The 17,447-nt window shown below is 43.4% G+C and overlaps 5 protein-coding genes across 5 annotated transcripts; 3 read left to right on the top strand and 2 right to left on the bottom strand.

Annotated features, from left to right (window-relative positions):
- Window positions 1–19: 19 nt before the first annotated feature.
- On the bottom strand, window positions 20–1,483 carry BYT42DRAFT_561656 (uncharacterized protein). The gene is made up of 2 exons (XM_051567389.1): window positions 502–1,483; window positions 20–441 (listed from the first exon to the last, which is right to left on the bottom strand). The coding sequence occupies exons 1-2, from the start codon at window positions 1,375–1,377 to the stop codon at window positions 325–327; spliced, it is 993 nt and encodes a 330-aa protein (XP_051426713.1). The 5' UTR covers window positions 1,378–1,483; the 3' UTR covers window positions 20–324.
- A 1,819-nt stretch (window positions 1,484–3,302) lies between these two features.
- On the top strand, window positions 3,303–5,511 carry BYT42DRAFT_529047 (T-complex protein 1 subunit epsilon). Its single transcript, XM_051565385.1, has 7 exons — window positions 3,303–3,334; window positions 3,413–3,580; window positions 3,661–3,721; window positions 3,784–3,948; window positions 4,014–4,212; window positions 4,272–4,920; window positions 5,001–5,511. Exons 2-7 carry the CDS (start codon window positions 3,461–3,463, stop codon window positions 5,442–5,444), a joined length of 1,638 nt encoding a protein of 545 aa, XP_051426712.1. The 5' UTR covers window positions 3,303–3,334; window positions 3,413–3,460; the 3' UTR covers window positions 5,445–5,511.
- Window positions 5,512–9,970: 4,459 nt separating this feature from the next.
- On the top strand, window positions 9,971–11,867 carry BYT42DRAFT_643038 (uncharacterized protein). Its single transcript, XM_051572598.1, has 3 exons — window positions 9,971–10,386; window positions 10,464–10,629; window positions 10,727–11,867. The coding sequence occupies exons 1-3, from the start codon at window positions 10,249–10,251 to the stop codon at window positions 11,611–11,613; spliced, it is 1,191 nt and encodes a 396-aa protein (XP_051426711.1). The 5' UTR covers window positions 9,971–10,248; the 3' UTR covers window positions 11,614–11,867.
- Window positions 11,868–12,192: 325 nt separating this feature from the next.
- On the bottom strand, window positions 12,193–13,221 carry BYT42DRAFT_561643 (uncharacterized protein). The gene is made up of 4 exons (XM_051567388.1): window positions 13,091–13,221; window positions 12,924–13,000; window positions 12,678–12,866; window positions 12,193–12,578 (listed from the first exon to the last, which is right to left on the bottom strand). The coding sequence occupies exons 1-4, from the start codon at window positions 13,102–13,104 to the stop codon at window positions 12,502–12,504; spliced, it is 357 nt and encodes a 118-aa protein (XP_051426710.1). The 5' UTR covers window positions 13,105–13,221; the 3' UTR covers window positions 12,193–12,501.
- Window positions 13,222–14,386: 1,165 nt separating this feature from the next.
- Window positions 14,387–17,038, top strand: BYT42DRAFT_592575 (uncharacterized protein; the record flags this gene model as incomplete). The annotated part of the gene is made up of 3 exons (XM_051570626.1): window positions 14,387–15,022; window positions 15,085–15,641; window positions 15,715–17,038. The coding sequence occupies 3 exons, from the start codon at window positions 14,387–14,389 to the stop codon at window positions 17,036–17,038; spliced, it is 2,517 nt and encodes an 838-aa protein (XP_051426709.1).
- Between the last annotated feature and the right edge of the window lie 409 nt (window positions 17,039–17,447).

The raw sequence follows: 17,447 nt of genomic DNA, 5'->3' as shown, positions 1-17,447 counted from the left end.
CTTTTTTTTTTCGCATGGTGGCCCTCTTTTTTCTTTAAAATGAATAATGGATTTAATAATGAGATACTTGTTAAACATTAGTTGTTGGGAAGGATAAGAAAAATAAGATTAAGGTAACCTATATTACAAGACTATGCTTTATAATTGAAACAACAGAAAACACAGCTAAAGCTCATAAAACAATGGGGATGGGAAAGAGCTGTATAAAAAGAATAACATAGAGTAAAAAAAAAGTATGAGGTGGGAAAGAGCAAGTTAAAGGGGATGGGAATTTGTAGTTCGAATGTAATGTGAGAGTTAAATGATACTCGAAGGTTGGGAAAGCTAGTAATGCGGAGGTGAAGGTCGATACAGGGGTGAGCGTTGTTGATGATGAAAATGAGGATTATAATGGGGGAAACCTGTCCCTACAGCTGGATTTGCGGATGTGGATGATCGATGCTATTCAAAATAGTAATTTAGTTGAGACATTCCTGTGTTTTAAAATTTTTTGGAACGTACCATGGGTCGTGAATAGGGTTGCGTAGGAGTTCGGTGGAAACGATGAATGGTCGATGGCCGAGAAGTGGCCACATACGATGAGGATGCAGCCGAAGGTCGGGAAAAAGAGGGTGAACGGTTATAGTAAAAACCAGCGGCTGAATTATCACTCGACCATCGACTCGTGTTTCTCTTGTTGGCCTGCTGAAAGGAGTGACTTTTGTTTTGTTGATTCTCTGCTTCGGCGGCTGTGAATGCCTTAATTTTAGCGGCCGCTTCTGCTTTCGCTGCTGCGAGAAGTTCCGCTTTTGCTTTTGCCTCTGCTTCGGCTGCTGCTGCCTTGGCTTCTGCTTCGGCTTTCACCGCTGCTTCGGCTTCCAACCTTGCTTTACGTTCTTCTTCTTCTTGCAACATTCGACGACGTTCTTCCTCTGCTTTGGCGGAATCCTCTTGCACCATGCGTTTAATTAGCTGGAAAAGTCGATGCTTCTCTTCTCGCAATTTCTCCAACTTCTCCAAAATATCGGCTTCTGTCAAGGGTGGAGTGGTCGGTGGAGCTATTGTCGCCGCTGCTGACGGCTTGGCTTCTTGTACTTGTTCCATTGGTAGAGATGACGGTAAGGATGGCTCATATTTTACAGATGTCTTGTCATTTGTCAAAGATTCAAAATGATCCGGCGGAGGACTTTCTACAGGCGGACTAGGAAGACCGCCATGACAACGATCTAAAGAGCATTGCTGTTTCTTCAACTGCAAAAGACTTTCAGAATGTTTGCGCTTGTATTGTCGAGCGATAATATTTCGTATAGAGTCAAGTCGCTGCGACGGTTCCAAGTGATAAGTCACAATTTCTCTGGTTAGAGGAGTTTCGTCGATTTCGAATATTTTTTCAACCATTCACAGATAAAGAAAAGAATATGAACGATAAATAGGAAAGCAAAATAAATAAAATAAAAAAAAAGAGAGAAAATAAGCGTTGCCCGAAACTAGAAGGGTAAAAAAAAAAAAAAAAAAAAAAAAGAAAGGAATTTTTCGGATCGTCGCTACTGGAAAACATTTGCTATGTTTTAGTCATTTTCATTTTTTGAAAATGTTAGTGCCCTTTTGGCTCCCTTTGCCTTTCCAAATCGTTTTTTTCATTTTCCACCGTGTTGCATTTTCTTTGTTTTTTAACCTCGTTAAACCATAACTGATCTGTGACATTGTGTCACTATGAAAAATAAAAGAGAGAGAAAAAGGAGGGGAGGAGAAGCCAAGTTTGATGTGGCTATATCCATCATTGGACCTCACGGAAACAAACATGCGTGCCCAGTAGGGGACGGTCAACTTTTTTTTTGACCTGCTCCGTATAAACGAATCCTATCTGCACATTATACGGGATGACTAGGATCCTACCTACATTTTGCATGGAGGATACAGAAAGTAAGAGAAGGAAACAATAGACGGAAAAAAGAACTAGACTTTGATTGATTTCTTTCTCAAACCACCACGCTTTCGCTAAAAAAATTTTCTACTCTTATCTCATCCAATCATATTTTAGCATACAAATTTCATGTGCAACACTAATCTCAGAAAAAACTTTTGAGAAACCGAAAATAAATAGAAATGCAAAGATCACAGCTTTTTTTATTTTTTTTTTTTTTTATTTTTTTTATTCCGATCAATGATTCAACGAATCCTTTCAAAACGGTATCCTATAAATATATCGAACAGCTCTTTTGAGAATTTTTGACGTCCTTCCTTCTAAGCCAACAGTTACACTATTTACAAAAATCAACAAGTCATGCATTTATTTTTTTCTTGGTAATAATGTTCTCGATTCACGTATCTCACTGCTTAACGGTAGCAACCACTGTAGTTTGGTTAATTTGCAGGACACAATCTTGAAGGCAAGGCGATGAATGAGGCTTGTCAGTTCTGTGGAATCATCCATGTGTCGCTTTCCATCAGCTTGAAAACTGAGTGAGACATCATGCTTCTTGCCTGCTTGCCGATGTGCATTTTACTGTTCTGAATGGCACGTCTATACCACTGGAGACTTTACGGCGAAGCACCCATATCACCACACAACGCCTTTTTTTTCTATATACGTTTTATCCAAAGAATGGACAATCAAGAACATTCACTGAGAAAACCACCCAGGTGGCATCTTAAAGAGCAAATTGAATGAGTCCAGCATCAAAGGCTAAATCCTCTTTGTGCATAACAATTTTTACTACACGAAATCAAAATATTTTTGAACCGAATCCAGGAAAACTATTGAAGTTATAGTTTTGTATCAACCCTCTTTGTCCCATCCGGCAATCCGGCCATGTGGTCATATGGGCCGTTCTATCAGACCTTCCTATAGATATTCCACTTTCTGCTGTTCGGCAGGTATTTTTATTCATGCCCATTTTCAATGGGTGATCTTCTGAATGGTCTGCCGTCAAACAAAGTTCCCATAATCGGCAAGACTTCAGTATGCAGGCAGATATTTCCCTGTGGCTTAAGATCACTGTATCATTCATCTGTGCCTCGGTGATAGCCTAGGACGAAGAAAGACGCACAAGTCAAAGCAGCCATGGTCAATTTTCCAGAACCTCATAAGGAGCCAGAGACATACATTTCACGTGTGCTCTCAACACACGGTGCATGATACACCTGCCAAAAAGTTGACCTCTGACCTTCTCTGTTCCTGGGACTGTTTTTTTCAATTGAAAGCTGCTGAATGATATACAGCTCCTTTCCTTAGATTGTGCTTGAAATACTCTCTCAAATTCGATCAGGCGGAATCCAGGCAACTGTCTTGAATAGGCTCATAGTTACGGTTTGAAATGACCAGTGCCGCACATCCGCATTTGGCCACTTTTTGGTAAATTTGGATCTCCGACAGGGTCAGTGACGTGCCCCATTGAATTTTTGACAGTAACAAAACCCGAGTTTTTTTCAGACGAGCACGCGTAGTGTCATCTTGGGCTTTCCTTCTGCAACCGAAATAATGGCCGCATCTATTGATCCCAACTCGGCTGTTTATGCTACCGATGAATATGGTAGACCATTCATCATTGTCCGTGAGGGACAGAGAAAATCAAGATTGAGTGGCATCGCCGCTATTCGGGTTTGTTGATAAAAAATACACTCAACCTCCCAACTGTCAAATAATTTTAATGTCATCCGTCTTCAAAAACTTTCATCTAGTCCCATATTTTAGCTGCCAAAACCGTCTCCAGCATCATCAGAACTTCGTTGGGTCCTCGAGGTGAGATGATGCCACATATTTGTTTCATAGACCTTGCAAGCTCAACTGATCCATTGGAATAGGTCTTGACAAGATTCTCATCTCTCCTGATGGTGACATCACGGTGACCAACGATGGTGCCACTATTCTTGAGCAGATGGAAGTGGAACATCAAATCGCTAAGCTCCTTGTCCAATTGTCCAAGAGTCAAGATGACGAGATTGGTGATGGTACTACCGGTGTAGTTGGTAAGTGGATTTTCGGGAGAGAAGGGGTTGTCAATTGTTCAGATTATTTATCCTGCTCGGTTTAGTGCTCGCTGGTGCTCTTTTGGAACAATGCGAAACCCTCTTGGATCGTGGTATTCATCCTATTCGTATTGCCGATGGTTTTGAACGAGCCTGCGGGGTGGCTATCAAGCACTTGGACGATATTTCGGATACAATTGAATTCAGCAAAGAAAACGTCGCCAATTTGAAGAAAACGGCCATGACCAGTCTCGGCAGCAAAATGTAAGTCAACATTCTAATGATAATGAGATGATGCTGACTGATGCATGCGATGTTGGTAGTGTTTCCAAGTGTCATGAACAGTTTGCCGATATTGCCGTCAATGCTGTTCTCTCTGTGGCTGATTTGGAACGCAAAGATGTTGATTTCGAATTGATCAAGGTGGATGGCAAAGTAGGAGGTTCATTGCAAGATACCGTTCTCGTTCAAGGCGTCGTTGTCGACAAAGACATGTCACATCCTCAGATGCCGCGTGAAGTTCGCGATGCCAAATTAGCCATCCTCACCTGTCCCTTTGAACCCCCACGTCCCAAGACCAAACATAAGCTCGACATTACCTCGGTCGAAGAGTACCAAAAATTGCAAGAATACGAACGAGAAAAGTTCTCGGACATGATCCAAAAGGTGAAAGATTCAGGAGCCAATTTGGTCATTTGTCAATGGGGTTTCGATGACGAAGCCAATCACTTGTTATTACAAAACCAATTACCCGCTGTACGATGGGTGGGTGGCCCTGAAATTGAATTGATCGCTATTGCCACCAACGGTCGTATTGTCCCTCGATTTGACGATCTGTCACCGGAAAAATTGGGCCATGCCGGCATTGTCCGCGAATTGTCCTTTGGTACCACCAAGGACCGTATGCTTGTGATTGAGGAATGTGCCAACACCCGTGCCGTCACCGTTTTTGTACGAGGTGGTAACAAGATGGTAAGCCAAATCGATTGTTTTTCACATGAGCCTGTTATTGACGATGATTTCGACCTCCCTATTTCTCTTTATTTAAATAGATCATCGATGAAGCCAAGCGTTCTCTTCACGATGCCATTTGCGCTGTTCGCAATTTGGTGCGCGACAACCGTGTCGTATACGGTGGTGGTGCCGCTGAAATCAGCTGTTCATTGGCTGTAGCCAAGGTGGCCGATGAATTGTCGACGATCGAGCAATATGCCATGCGTGCTTTTGCGGATGCCTTGGACGCTACCCCGTTGGCGCTTGCCGAAAACTCTGGTCTTTCTCCTATCGAGACCCTGGCCGAGGTGAAGGCACAACAGGCAACCACTGGTAACCCGCGGTTAGGTGTCGATTGTCTTTACAAGAACAGCAACGACATGAAGGAGCAACATGTGTATGATCCATTGATCTCCAAGCGTCAGCAATTCCTTTTGGCGACACAGCTTGTCAAGATGATTCTCAAGATTGATGATGTGATTACAACCGGTGCTGATGAGTAAAGACAGAGGGAACAGAAAAAAATAACATTGTGATTAATTTGCAAGCATAAAGCATTCTTTTTTGTGGACTTGGTTTTTTTTTATTGGAGAGTTAAAAAAAAAGGTGGTGATTGTTCTTTTTGGTCCCATTTTTTGAAGGGGGACCATCCCAGCTAAGAGCGAGGACAATGACACGATTGGGTTTGTAAATGGGAAAATACAGGCATGAACTTCCTGACGAATAACCTGGGAGTCTCGGCCAAAAAAAAGGGATGCGCGCTGGGCAAAATGTGGTGCACAGACGCAACTTTTTTTTTCTTTGATTTCAATCATTTCAACCTTTCCCCCTCTAAAACAGTAAGGCTGAGGTGCACTTCGGGAGTATCTAAAGTGTTTTAAATATCAATAAGGCCATCAAAACGGGTGGCTAAAATTATCAAGCGTCGTGGATGAAAACAGCGTTGCAGTAAAAAAAAAAAAAAAGAGGTCGCTGATCACGAAAATGATACCAAAAAAAAATACCATTTGCCACACCACTGTGTGCCTGAGCCTAATTTGGCGATACTCAAGCCGGGACCAACCAAAAAGTCATCTTTCCAGGGAACATCCTTGTACACATCAGCTTTGCCTGTTGGACTGTTTGAACCGTGGTGACAAGGTTAAGCTGAAGGTTAGGTTCAACACGATGGTTATCCTCTCCACTCTATCCGTGTTTTTTCGTGGCGATCGAGCTGTTGATTGTGGCCCTTTGACGGTGGTTTTTTTGATCAAGAAAAGTGTGTTCTCTTCTCTACAACATCCCGAAATGGCGGCCATCTCTTTCCAATTCATTCCATCTCCATTGCCAATTCAACATGGGCTGCTGAATTAATTACTGCAAATTCCGCCGTACGAATCACATTTTAACGTCATACCGTTGGCTCCTGACCAAGACGCTTTGCAAGTAACAAGGAGAAGATTTCGGGATGGAGCGTCTCCTTTACAATTCCCGCGACGCCAGGATTTTTATCGACAAGAAAACACCGAGGCAACTTTGGCTGCTTTTCACAACCAAGTCCTACGTGTTTCCTGCCATCAGCCTATCGTCACTTCGACAACTCACCGCTGGTTTCGGCAACGTCTCCACCTTATATCCTTGTGGGTAATCCTACAACAACTCAAAACTGTTGCCTGACTATCCCAGGCAACAATCTTCATCCTCTGTGACGTCCCAAGTAACCAAGCAACTGTTGGCCGACCACCAAGGTTTTTTCTTGTGAATGCGGGGCTTGGTCGTGTACAGAGGGGCAGCACCCTATTCCTACGAATGGCTTTTCCTCTCTCTTCTTGAAGAATTGGCACGGCTGTTAACGAGGTCTCGGCAAACAAGGTGCCTGCCATTGGATTGCTTTGACGAGATTTGCAAACGACCTCTGATATTTACCTGGGCAAGCGCTTGCCATAATCGTTGATTTGGACCAGTTACAAAACTGGGCGGAACAAAATTCCTGATTTCATAGCAATCAAAGAATCTATGATTGCAAAACTGGAACAACCTCGGGACTCTCCTCTCTCGCTGATGTTTTACAATGACCCTCTCCGGGAACGATCCGATACCTGGCAACGGGCCAGGAACCTCTTCGCTAATTCCTCCACCCCCCTAAAGTGCCCCGTCTCTCTTATGCATCTATCGTACAGAAACATCGTCAATCTCTCATGATAGTGGAGAGTGAGACTCGCCCTTATTTCTCGATAATACTTCCCCCGCGAAAACCGTGCGCATCGTTACGTCCAAGCTTTATCGCGTCGGCGGGTCCCTTGCCTCTGCCGATAGTGCCTTCTTTGATCTTAGCACTGGAAAGCTTATGCAACGCCTCGCTCATTTGTTCCCGAACAACTGTGGTAAACAAATCCTGCGTGAAAGCCCTCGTGTGCTGGCCGAACTCTTCTTTGACCTGGGGCATCTCCATCGACAGTTTCTATGCCACCTAGGCTAGCAGGACCTTTACAATGCGCTAGAAGTCACAGGGAAGCCTCGTTTACGGTTTCCGCATCTCAGGACACCTAGGAAGTATTTCAGCAATTAATGCATGAAACCAATTCTTTGTCCATCTTTTCAAGACTATGGCCCAATACATAGAGGATAATGGTGGTGCTTCCAAGATCAGAATGATTATTCGAGCTGACGATGTCCCAGATCCACGACGCTATAATGCACCAAATGCTTCCGAAATAGGTGTCATTATCGGTGCGAACTCTGGAAGGGATATTGTTATATATACGCGTAGTGACCAACTGACGTCAATCAGTGAGATGCAACGCCTGTATGACCCTCTCCATTACGCATTGATGTTTCCTGAAGGCGACCTTGGGTGGAACATCGAAACTCAATCAACCAGAAACGTCAAAGTCACCGTGATGAACCACTACAGCTTCAGATTGTTGTATCGAAATGATGGACACCGCTTGCACCTCTTTGGACGATTCTTTCAGCAGTACATAGTAGATATGTATGCCAAGATGGAACAAACCGCCTCAATTACCTCCGCCTAAACCAGTCCCAACTGCGTGTTGATGTGTATCAGGCGTACAAGATGCTCTCCAACTTGACGATAACAGCTTGAATTCCGTCGGTCAACCTGTTCCTGCCGTTGTCATTCATCCGCAGTCCTCGACATAGGCAACAGCTATACCAAAATGCGAAGAGTATCGTCAGATGCTTCGGAAAGCCTGAACTATTCATTACATTCACGTGTAATCCAAAGTGGCCAGAGATTCGGAATGAACTTCTTGGTTCACAAACAGTCTCTGATCGACTCGATTTAACAGCACGAGTTTTCCAGCTTTATTCCCTCTATTTTTTCATTGTCAAAAAATAAATTGAAACATGACAATAAACCATTCTCTGCTTCCAGTGTTTTACGCGTGCGTAGTGATCGTTCATTCAGCATACACATTGATTTGATTTCGACTGTATAGCGCCTCCCATTTTTGCTTTTCTTTGGTTGAGACTCCCAACTTATTTTTCTCAAGTGCAACCACATTTTGTCCAGTACATCAATTTTTTAGTCGCCTCAGCTATAATTCAATTTACTCTACCACGTAGTCCTTGGGTTCAGGATCGATGTTGTGCCATTTTATATTTTTCGAGTGCCAAAGCCCCTGGCGACATTAATTTAAAACAAGCTAAAACTGCGACTTGCATTGCCGAGCATGCAAAATTGTTTTCGATTAACCGTTGCGTTCAGATTTTTCAATTGTCCAGCGACATTATTTTAATTTGAATGCGATATTGGTTGTTGGAGTTCTTGAGGGTGCACTCCCCGCAAAATCATTCCTATTCCCCTTGGAAAAAAAAAGCCATAGGGAGACATCGATTTCCGAAGTAAATGCCTGTCATAGTAAGGTAACAAACGTTTTTTGAGCGGTGGACATATCAAAACAGAAGCTTTTCACCGAGGGCATGGATTCAAACCCTATATTGTGTTCGTTACTGCTAAAACAAACCCAAGCTGGGGACAATAAGCAGCGAGAATTAGGACCGCATTACTAAACGCACGGGAACCTAATGACGTGACAGATCCAAGTGTTTCTGTAATATTCGTCTTTTTGATGCAAATGCCTGCATAGAATGCGGGGAATACTTTTTCTCCTCGCGTAGAATAAGGGATCCATTCATTGATCATTGTCCATTAAAAGAGGAAAAAAAAGTGGGATCCATCATTTGGTGAGTTTGGGCAGTATATCACTCTGGCATCAGAGGAAACCAAGGGTTACCCGATGAGGTAGCTGTCTCCAAAACGTTGTTGTACGCCTCCTCTACTCCTCTTTTGGTTCCAAGGAAACTTAAAGAAAAATAGATAAGTTGGAGGGAGAAAAGGAGACAATGCTGTAAGGATAACGTAATAAAAAAGTAGGCAACTCATGCCAATGATAAATTACGAATCAAGGCAAAACTCGAAAAAAAAAATAGATGAAACTGAATAAATGAAAAAGAAAAACCTACAATGGAAGGGATGATCTCGTTATAGTTTGTGCGCAAAATAGATAATGACCGAAGCATCGACATAAAATATGCCAATGAATGAATGCAAGAAGAAACTCGCTCATTCTCATCACTTAAATAAGCAGGCCGTTGTATGGCACTTGGAAAGGCTGGATCAACTCATGTTTTTTCGTCTCTGAATATCTGATTCGAAGCAAAGAACATTGTCGAGAAAAAAAAAGAACGTGCAATGAATAGGAGTGAAATGCATGCTATGATGTGGCAATTGAAGGTTAAACACGGGCACAGTAGGAAACCTAAAGATAGGATGATCCAATCCAAAGACCCCATTTGCTTATATTACCCAGCGTTTTGCATTGCCACATGCAAAAAGGCTAGCCACATCATTCCCCACCCTAAAAAAAGACTTGTTCACTCTGCTGGGATCATCATGATACAAAAAAGAAAAATGTGTTAAGAACGTGACTAGTTATTTTGTTATCTCCTTTCCCACTTTGTTGCCACCCCTCTCTCTCTGTCTCTCTGTCTCTCTCTCTGTTTAATTTGTTTCGAGTTGGTTGGTTTTTTTTTTTTTTCCCTTTTCTGAAAAAAGTATAAGTAACCATGGAAACTTGAATGGTTTTGAAACGCCTTCTCTCATTTTTACTGTCACTTTTCCTGCTACCTTTCCCTTGTTAATCCCTACTTCTTTTTGAAGTGTGTTCCCTCCCTTGATCCTTCCCTTCCCATTCATTTGCTATTCTTCTTTTATATTTTTATTTCACTTTTTTTTTTTGGCATTGTCTGCAACTTTTAACCTACTTCCACCCGTTTTCTCTTTTCTAATCAACTCAAGTATCAATGTTATTCAAATCTGTATATCGTTTCAAAGTTCGCATTCAGGATCGAGCCATCGCCTTTCCTTTACACTTATGTTCCTATAAAGACAAGGCCCCGTTGTTCGATCAATTGGTTGATAAAATTAATAATGTTGTCAAGGTAAATTATACTTTTTATCTACTTCCAACCCGGCCATACTTGAAGCAACCATAGTAAAAAAACTAACCATGATCTAGGATGTCAACATGAACGATTATTATATTACGGACGATCGTAAACGCAGCCTATTACACGATGATAATACACTGTGGGATGCTTTGAGGTTGGTGTCTGACCACCAAATTCTTGAAATTGTTCTATGCCGCAAACAGCCACCCACACCTTGTCCGCAGCGATCATCAGGTAAAATTACCATTAAAAACCAAAATTTTAAAAAAGAAAGAGGAAAAAATTGAGGATATTCTAAATCTTACCATCTCCGGCTCCCTTGATTTTGAAGTTCCGGTCATTAAACCGACCGTGCTCCGATGGACCCCACCTGTGCGTCGCTACAGTGCAGATAACGATTACGAAAAGACGGAAGAGGAACAGTATGCGATTCGAAAGGACTCGGGTATTTCCCTCACCGACGATGAAGAGCCACGCAAAAAGCAACGCATCCTTTCCGATGCCACTCGAAAACTGCCGGAATTGCATCCTTCCCATCGGCCTAGAGAAGGCATTCACCCCCTGGATAGTCGAAGAGCTTCCGTAATTTCCAACAGCTCAACATCCAATCCCATTACCATCACATTACCGGCCATCTCGTCCATCACCTCCACAACTGAACCTATCGATTCCCATTTAGCTCCCATTCAGTCGCGCAGCTCTCCTTGTCCATCTTTCTCAGGTTTACCATCGACCAACCATGGATCACGCAAACAATCGTTGGCTCCCATGCGCACCTCCTTATCCATTGTCGTCCCTACTACCACTACTCACAGCTTAATTACTTGCAGCCGAACACCTAATTCACTTCCTGTCATCAAGACGGCTTCACCGTCGTCCTCGTCGTCTTCTTCGCGAACGTCGTCCTCGTCCACTACTCTTTCCGGTCAATTTTTATGCGAACATGTCGTGGATCGAGCCACAGGAAGAATTTGCGGTCAGACATTCCGTCGTTCCTACGACTTGTCGAGACATCAAACCATCCATCTAAAGAACAGACCCTTTTGCTATTGCAGCCAATGCGGCAAAAAGTTTACGAGAATGGATGCATTGCGACGACACGAACGGGTGCAGGGACATGCACCTAAACAACCGCATCTTTCATCTCAGCGACCTTCAGCGTCTCTTTATAATGCTTCACTTTTGAATTGTACGACGACTCAGCAAACTCGGGTCTAATGCCTGTATTTCGTGCTATTATTTTTGATCTGTTTTCCTTTTCTTTATTAACTCATTAACTTTTATTTTTTGGTCCGTATTCGTATTCTGCTTTTTTTTTTTCCATCTGTTTTTGTGTGAATATGCTGTTTTGTCTACTTACCCTTTTTTTTTCATCGTGATTGTTCATTGAACGTTGATCTTTCAAGTCCAATTGCCCTTCATCTTTAATACAAAAAAAAATATTTCTCATCTCCACTAATCATAAAAACCGGTTCGTTTACATGTTTTACTGTATCATGCAGCGCATACCCAAGGGTCCAGATCGACAGCATGGCCGATCCTTTTACCTCGGATTTTTGGCCGCGTCCTGAGCCTTCTCCTGAGATGTTGATTATCATCTTTTTTTTTTTCCGTTTGTCTGTTTCTGCTATTGTTGATATCTGATTCTCCGCCTTCTCCTTTTTTGAATGGTGCAACAAAAAAAAAAAGAAAAACTCAGTGTACAGGGTATACAGGGTCCATTTCTCGGCAGCATCTATCTATGAACATGCCTCGAAGCATGCTTGCAACGTGTTAATAAAAAAGTCATGGACCCATCAAGCTTTTTTGAGACCTCTTTCTTCATTTCCGTATACAGTAACTACGAGATGCTTTCAGTAACCATCACCCGTGCGCGTGGAACCGGTTCACCAGTATTTCCAGGACTTGGATAGGAGACAAAACGAGAAGATGTGTGAATGGTTCATAAATTAAGAAAACCAATCACAACCATGATACTAAAAACGTTGGATAGGGTGCTGCCTAGTTTTTGTCTGTGTATTTTTATTTATAAGGCGAATGGATAAAAAAAAAGGTTCGTTGCTTGCAAATAGGGGTTTTCGTCTCTTTTGTATGGTCAGGTTGTTCTTAACGACCACCTCTGCCTCTACCTCTTCCACCACGGCCGCGCACCATACCACGACCACGACCACGACCTGCTGGACCTATAAAGCATCCATTTGTAAGCCGTCCGTATTCGGTGACCAAAGGCTCCCCGCTTTCGTCGGTTTCCCATTTCACGTTCATTGATTTGAATTACTTACCATCTTTGCTTTTGGACTTTGCCTTGGGTGTATCGTCAATCAGCAATGTATCTAATGGAAGACTGTCGGGCAAGATAACGCAACGAATATTGTTGCCACGAATGCTGAGGGAATCGAGATTGACGGGATCTTTGCTCTTCACGGTCATTTTGACTGCCTTCAAGTGTGTGTTCATGCTCATGTCAACACCTATAAGACCGTGTCAATTACTTCATATTCAAGTTCAACCTATAAACCCGTAATTACCTGTAATGGTGCCGTGTACGATGGTGCCATTTTTCAATTCGACAGAGACTGTCTCATTGTTTAATTTCATCAAAAATCTGTGGCGGTTCGATAAACAAGCCATGGTTAGTTTATGAGCGAATACTATGAATAAAACACAGAATGAGTCTGCAAAATCTCGTTATTACCTGACCAACTTCATCGTGCCAAGATCGTTTTTCTAAAGAGAGACGGGTGTGCTTCGGCCTTGAGAAACGATTTTGTCACTTCCAAAACGTCGACATAGTGACTGCTATTTCGAAGGGGCCTAAAAGTTTTTTCCAAAAGAATGTCGCATGTCAAAAACTCAAACTCAGGGTTTTTCCCTTACAAAAATAAAAATGACCAACCGATCCATCAGAGCTATATGCCTATTACAACAAAGTGATATGAATAGTGATGCAAGAAACCACTCCAGCCATGCACCCGAGCCTCAATTTTATTGCGAGAGTATACGAGGGAGCTTCATCTGTCCACCAATGATACAGGCGCAACATAATAATAGCAGAATACTCGAGAATATGAGAACTATAGAGTGGATAACGGCTTGCGAATCTCATAAAGAATCATAGACTCTTTTCGATAGTAGGTGCATCTGTTTTGCGGATTGATTCACGTATCACCAAGAAATAAGCAGAACAGCACTTTCTCATGTTGCTGCAGCGTCGCCTAGGCCATTCGATTGACGAAAAAGAATGTCTGATCCAACCATGAACACTGAGCATCCAAATTCCAGCAAAAGGAGACACATTTGTAGCCGGCTGTTACATACTGGCACACGACAAAGGCCGTTGAGATAGCCGACCCAAACAGGAAACAGGCAATGCTGACACCAGTCAACGTTCAATGATTTTGATCTCACCAATATTGTCAGCAAAGTTCAACAGAACCTTTTTTGAAAATATCAAATGAATACGCGTTATTCCTGCAAAGATGCGAGACAAAAAAAAAAGAAAAAGTTGCGAGCAATGAGCCGTCGAGATTAGTTCTCTCAGGAACAAGAAGATAGAAAAGTGAGACAGACGCGAAGCACAGCGTCATATGAATGGCAATAGTTCTTCGGTTCTTTGGAGAGTTTTTCTACATAAAGGCCTTTTATCAGTTGGGAACGAGATCGTTAAGCGCATCCGCATTTTCTATTGGCAGGAAATTTTATGGGTAGTTGTGAAGAAATAATCTACTAGAATTCAATCGATGGACTTTTTCTCTGCAAGACGAGAATTGAGTATCTAGAAGGCAGCCATCGACTCAAGGCAAGATAACTTGCAAAGCGGAAAGAAAAAGTCCATTCAGATAACCGCGCGATCCTGACCTTAATGAAATTCGATTTCCGACGACAAGCCACTTGCACAATGAGCTTTAATTTTCTCGGGCTCCACCCTTTTTTTCCTCGACTTTCAACCTGTCAAGCATAATTGCTACGTACAAAAAAAATTCTTTCGGCCATGGCGACACCTGAAGATACCGTGCCAGCGACCACTCCGGAATCAAAAGAGAATGATGCCAATCATACGGCGAAATCGACTCTTTTCGTTCGTGGTATACCATATGATGCAACCAGCAAGGATCTCGAAGAGTTTTTCAGTGAGGTTGGCCCGATCAGAAAGTGTTTTGTGGTGGCTTCCAAGGAAGAAGGAGCTCCCAAGGAAGGCGAACCCAATTTCAAGAACAAAGGATTTGGTTATGTTCATTATGCATTGGCCGACGACGCACAAGAAGCCCTCAAAACGCTTACTTCCGCCAAGTTTAAAGGGGGTCGAAAACTCAAGATCGAGCTCGCTCGACGACGATCCGAAGCGGCTTCAGCCAACGCCAAGAAAGCAGAATCCAAACCCGTAAAGAAAGCCTTTGTCATCAAACCTACCAAGCCTGTTCAACCTGATGGCACAGAACGTCCCTTTGATCGTGCCGCCCGTTTAATTGTTCGTAACTTGCCTTGGAAATACAGAGAAGACGATTTACAGCGACTATTTTCAGCTCACGGTACCGTTCACGAAGTGCGCTTACCTCGAAAATATGAGGGTGGTCCTCTTCGCGGATTTGCCTTTGTTCAATTTGAAAAAGTCGACGAAGCCGAAGCGGTAAGTAATTCAGACTTGTTCAGGCTTGCAGATTTGAGGTACTTAGTCTGCTTTTTGTTTAGGCCATGAATGCGTTGAATGCTACGGAACACCTTGGTCGAACCATTGCTGTTGATTGGTCTATCCCCAAGGATCGATTCGATCAGATGGAATCTCAAGAAGCGGAAGAAACGACGGAGCAGCCGAGCGAAGAGACAAAAATGGATGTAGATGAGGCTACTAACGACGCGCAAGATGCGGACGAGAAGATGGCCGAGTCTGATGATCAAAATTCGGAAGACGAGAGCGAAGATTCCGACGAAGAAGAAGTCGCTGAAGAGGCTGGATCTGATGCTAACTCTGATTCTGATGAAGACGAGGACGAAGAAGATGATGATGAGGAGGAGGAGGAGGAAGAAGAGGAGGATGAGGATTCAAGCGAAGGCGAAGAAAGTGAAGATGACAGCGACGATGATGAAGAAGAAGAAGAAGAAGAAGAAGAGGAGAACGAAGATGAGGAAATGGAAGAAGTCAGCAAGGGAGAAAAAGTGGAGAAAACTCGCACACCTATCTCTGAAGGTACCACGTTATTTGTTCGTAATTTATTGTTCGAAACCACCGAGAATGATATGAAGCAATTGTAAGTAGCATGAAATGGCGAGTTAAAGTGGGCGAGAAATGGCAACTAATGATCAATTCCCATTCTATTTCAGCTTTTCTCAATGGGGCAGAGTGGTCTATGCACGCATCACAAGAGATCGTGAGACGAAGCTTTCAAGAGGCACCGGTTTTGTGTTGATGCGAGAAAAGGAAGATGCCGACAAGTGCTTGGAAGAAGCGGAAGCATTGAAAGCCATGTCATCAACGGGTCAAGAAGATGACGAAGATGTGATGAAATCCTTAATGTCGAAACGTGAAAAGAAGAAGAAGGGATTAATGTACAATAGTATTCTGACGCCGGACGCCAGCTCCAGTCTTGGTCAAAAATTCACATTGAACGGTCGAGTGTTGGATGTCACCCGCGCCGTGGATCGCAATGCGGCACAAAAGATGAAGGAAGACAAGCAGAGTTTGAAACGTAAGGAGGATAAACGCAACCTGTACTTGATGCGTGAAGGCGTTGTTTTCCCAGATACACCCGCCGCGCAAACCATGACGCCCGCCGAATTGCAGAAACGTCAAATGTCCTTCTCTGCGCGCAAGAAACTTGTGAGCAACAATCCATCGCTGTTCATCTCCAAGACCCGTCTTTCCATCCGTAATCTACCTGTCAAAGTGGATGATACCGATTTACGTAAGCTGGGATTGGAAAGTATCCAAAAGTTCAAAGAACAAGTCAAGGCCAAACTTCGAACGGATTTGACCAAAGAAGAAAAGGAAGACGGATGGCAATACAAACCCCGCGTGAAACAAGCGAAAATTGTACGAAGCAAAGATCGTGTGGATTCGGCCACCAACAAGCCCCGCAGCAAGGGTTACGGTTTCTTGGAATTTCTCACTCACTCACACGCATTGGCAGCATTAAGATATTTGAACAACAACCCCGATCTTTTTGAAGGCAAACGCCTGATTGTCGAATTTTCGCTCGAAAATAAGGAAGTTTTGGAACGACGCAAAGAACGTACTTCAAACCAACACCAAGCATCAGCGACCACCTCTGAAGAGCAAGAATCCGAACAAAACTCGCGCGGATTCCAGCAAAGGGATCACCGTGAACGAGGTGATCGCGGCGATCGAGGTAGCCGAGGTGGCCGTGGAAGTCGTGGAGGCCGCGGAGGCCGCGGTGGTCGTGGAGGACGTGGCGGCCGTGAAGATCGTGGAAGCCGTGAAGATCGTGGAAGCCGTGAAGATCGTGGAGACCGTGAAGATCGTGGAGGCCGTGGAGATCGTGGTGGCCGCGGTGGTCGCGGTGGCCGTGGAGGCCGAGGTGGTCGTGGCGGTCGTGGCGGCCAAGTCCGAAGACCGGTTGAAACTGGAAAAAAGAGACCTTTCAAGAACGGTGACAAGCCTACGAATACCAAAAAGGCCCGAACATAAACCCGGACAATTTACAAAAAAAAAGTAACAATTCATCTCATCCTATCGTATCGTATCCTGCATAGATTATAAAGAAAAACCTGCTTCAATATGATTCACAGATATGTATCACATAAATGAAGAGACAAAATGCATTAATTTCATGGTATAAATATAGATTACAACATATAAATATATAGAGAGCATGTACAGTAAATGTCCTTTTTCCTTTTTGGTTGTGGACAGTTAAAGAGATGGAAATTGATTCCGCGATCAAGGGTCATCGCGGTTGGTACGCAGGTGGAGGGATAGATGGAGCGTCTGGCGTGGGACGGGTTTCGTAGGTCGGACAAGGATACGCTGATGGGGAAAAGGAGGTGACTTCGGGACGTAAAGAATAGGGCGCAGTATCGGTGGAGGCAACAAGACC

Source organism: Radiomyces spectabilis, assembly GCF_025331425.1.
Source record: "Radiomyces spectabilis strain NRRL 2753 chromosome Unknown BYT42scaffold_3, whole genome shotgun sequence".
Lineage (NCBI taxonomy): Eukaryota > Fungi > Mucoromycota > Mucoromycetes > Mucorales > Radiomycetaceae > Radiomyces > Radiomyces spectabilis.
Note: the sequence above shows the minus strand (reverse complement) of the source record. Positions and strands in the feature narration are given on the sequence as shown.

Coding starts and splice junctions, on each gene's coding strand:
- BYT42DRAFT_561656 (XM_051567389.1), bottom strand. CDS start 1,377: ATGGTTGAAAAAATATTCGAAATCGACGAAACTCCTCTAACCAGAGAA. Junction 442..501: donor AACCCTATTCACGACCCATG/GTACGTTCCAAA, acceptor TATTTTGAATAG/CATCGATCATCCACATCCGC.
- BYT42DRAFT_529047 (XM_051565385.1), top strand. CDS start 3,461: ATGGCCGCATCTATTGATCCCAACTCGGCTGTTTATGCTACCGATGAA. Junction 3,949..4,013: donor TGGTACTACCGGTGTAGTTG/GTAAGTGGATTT, acceptor TGCTCGGTTTAG/TGCTCGCTGGTGCTCTTTTG. Junction 4,921..5,000: donor TACGAGGTGGTAACAAGATG/GTAAGCCAAATC, acceptor TTATTTAAATAG/ATCATCGATGAAGCCAAGCG.
- BYT42DRAFT_643038 (XM_051572598.1), top strand. CDS start 10,249: ATGTTATTCAAATCTGTATATCGTTTCAAAGTTCGCATTCAGGATCGA. Junction 10,387..10,463: donor AAATTAATAATGTTGTCAAG/GTAAATTATACT, acceptor ACCATGATCTAG/GATGTCAACATGAACGATTA. Junction 10,630..10,726: donor TTGTCCGCAGCGATCATCAG/GTAAAATTACCA, acceptor TTGATTTTGAAG/TTCCGGTCATTAAACCGACC.
- BYT42DRAFT_561643 (XM_051567388.1), bottom strand. Junction 12,867..12,923: donor CGTACACGGCACCATTACAG/GTAATTACGGGT, acceptor ACGGTCTTATAG/GTGTTGACATGAGCATGAAC. Junction 12,579..12,677: donor AAAGTCCAAAAGCAAAGATG/GTAAGTAATTCA, acceptor GATGCTTTATAG/GTCCAGCAGGTCGTGGTCGT.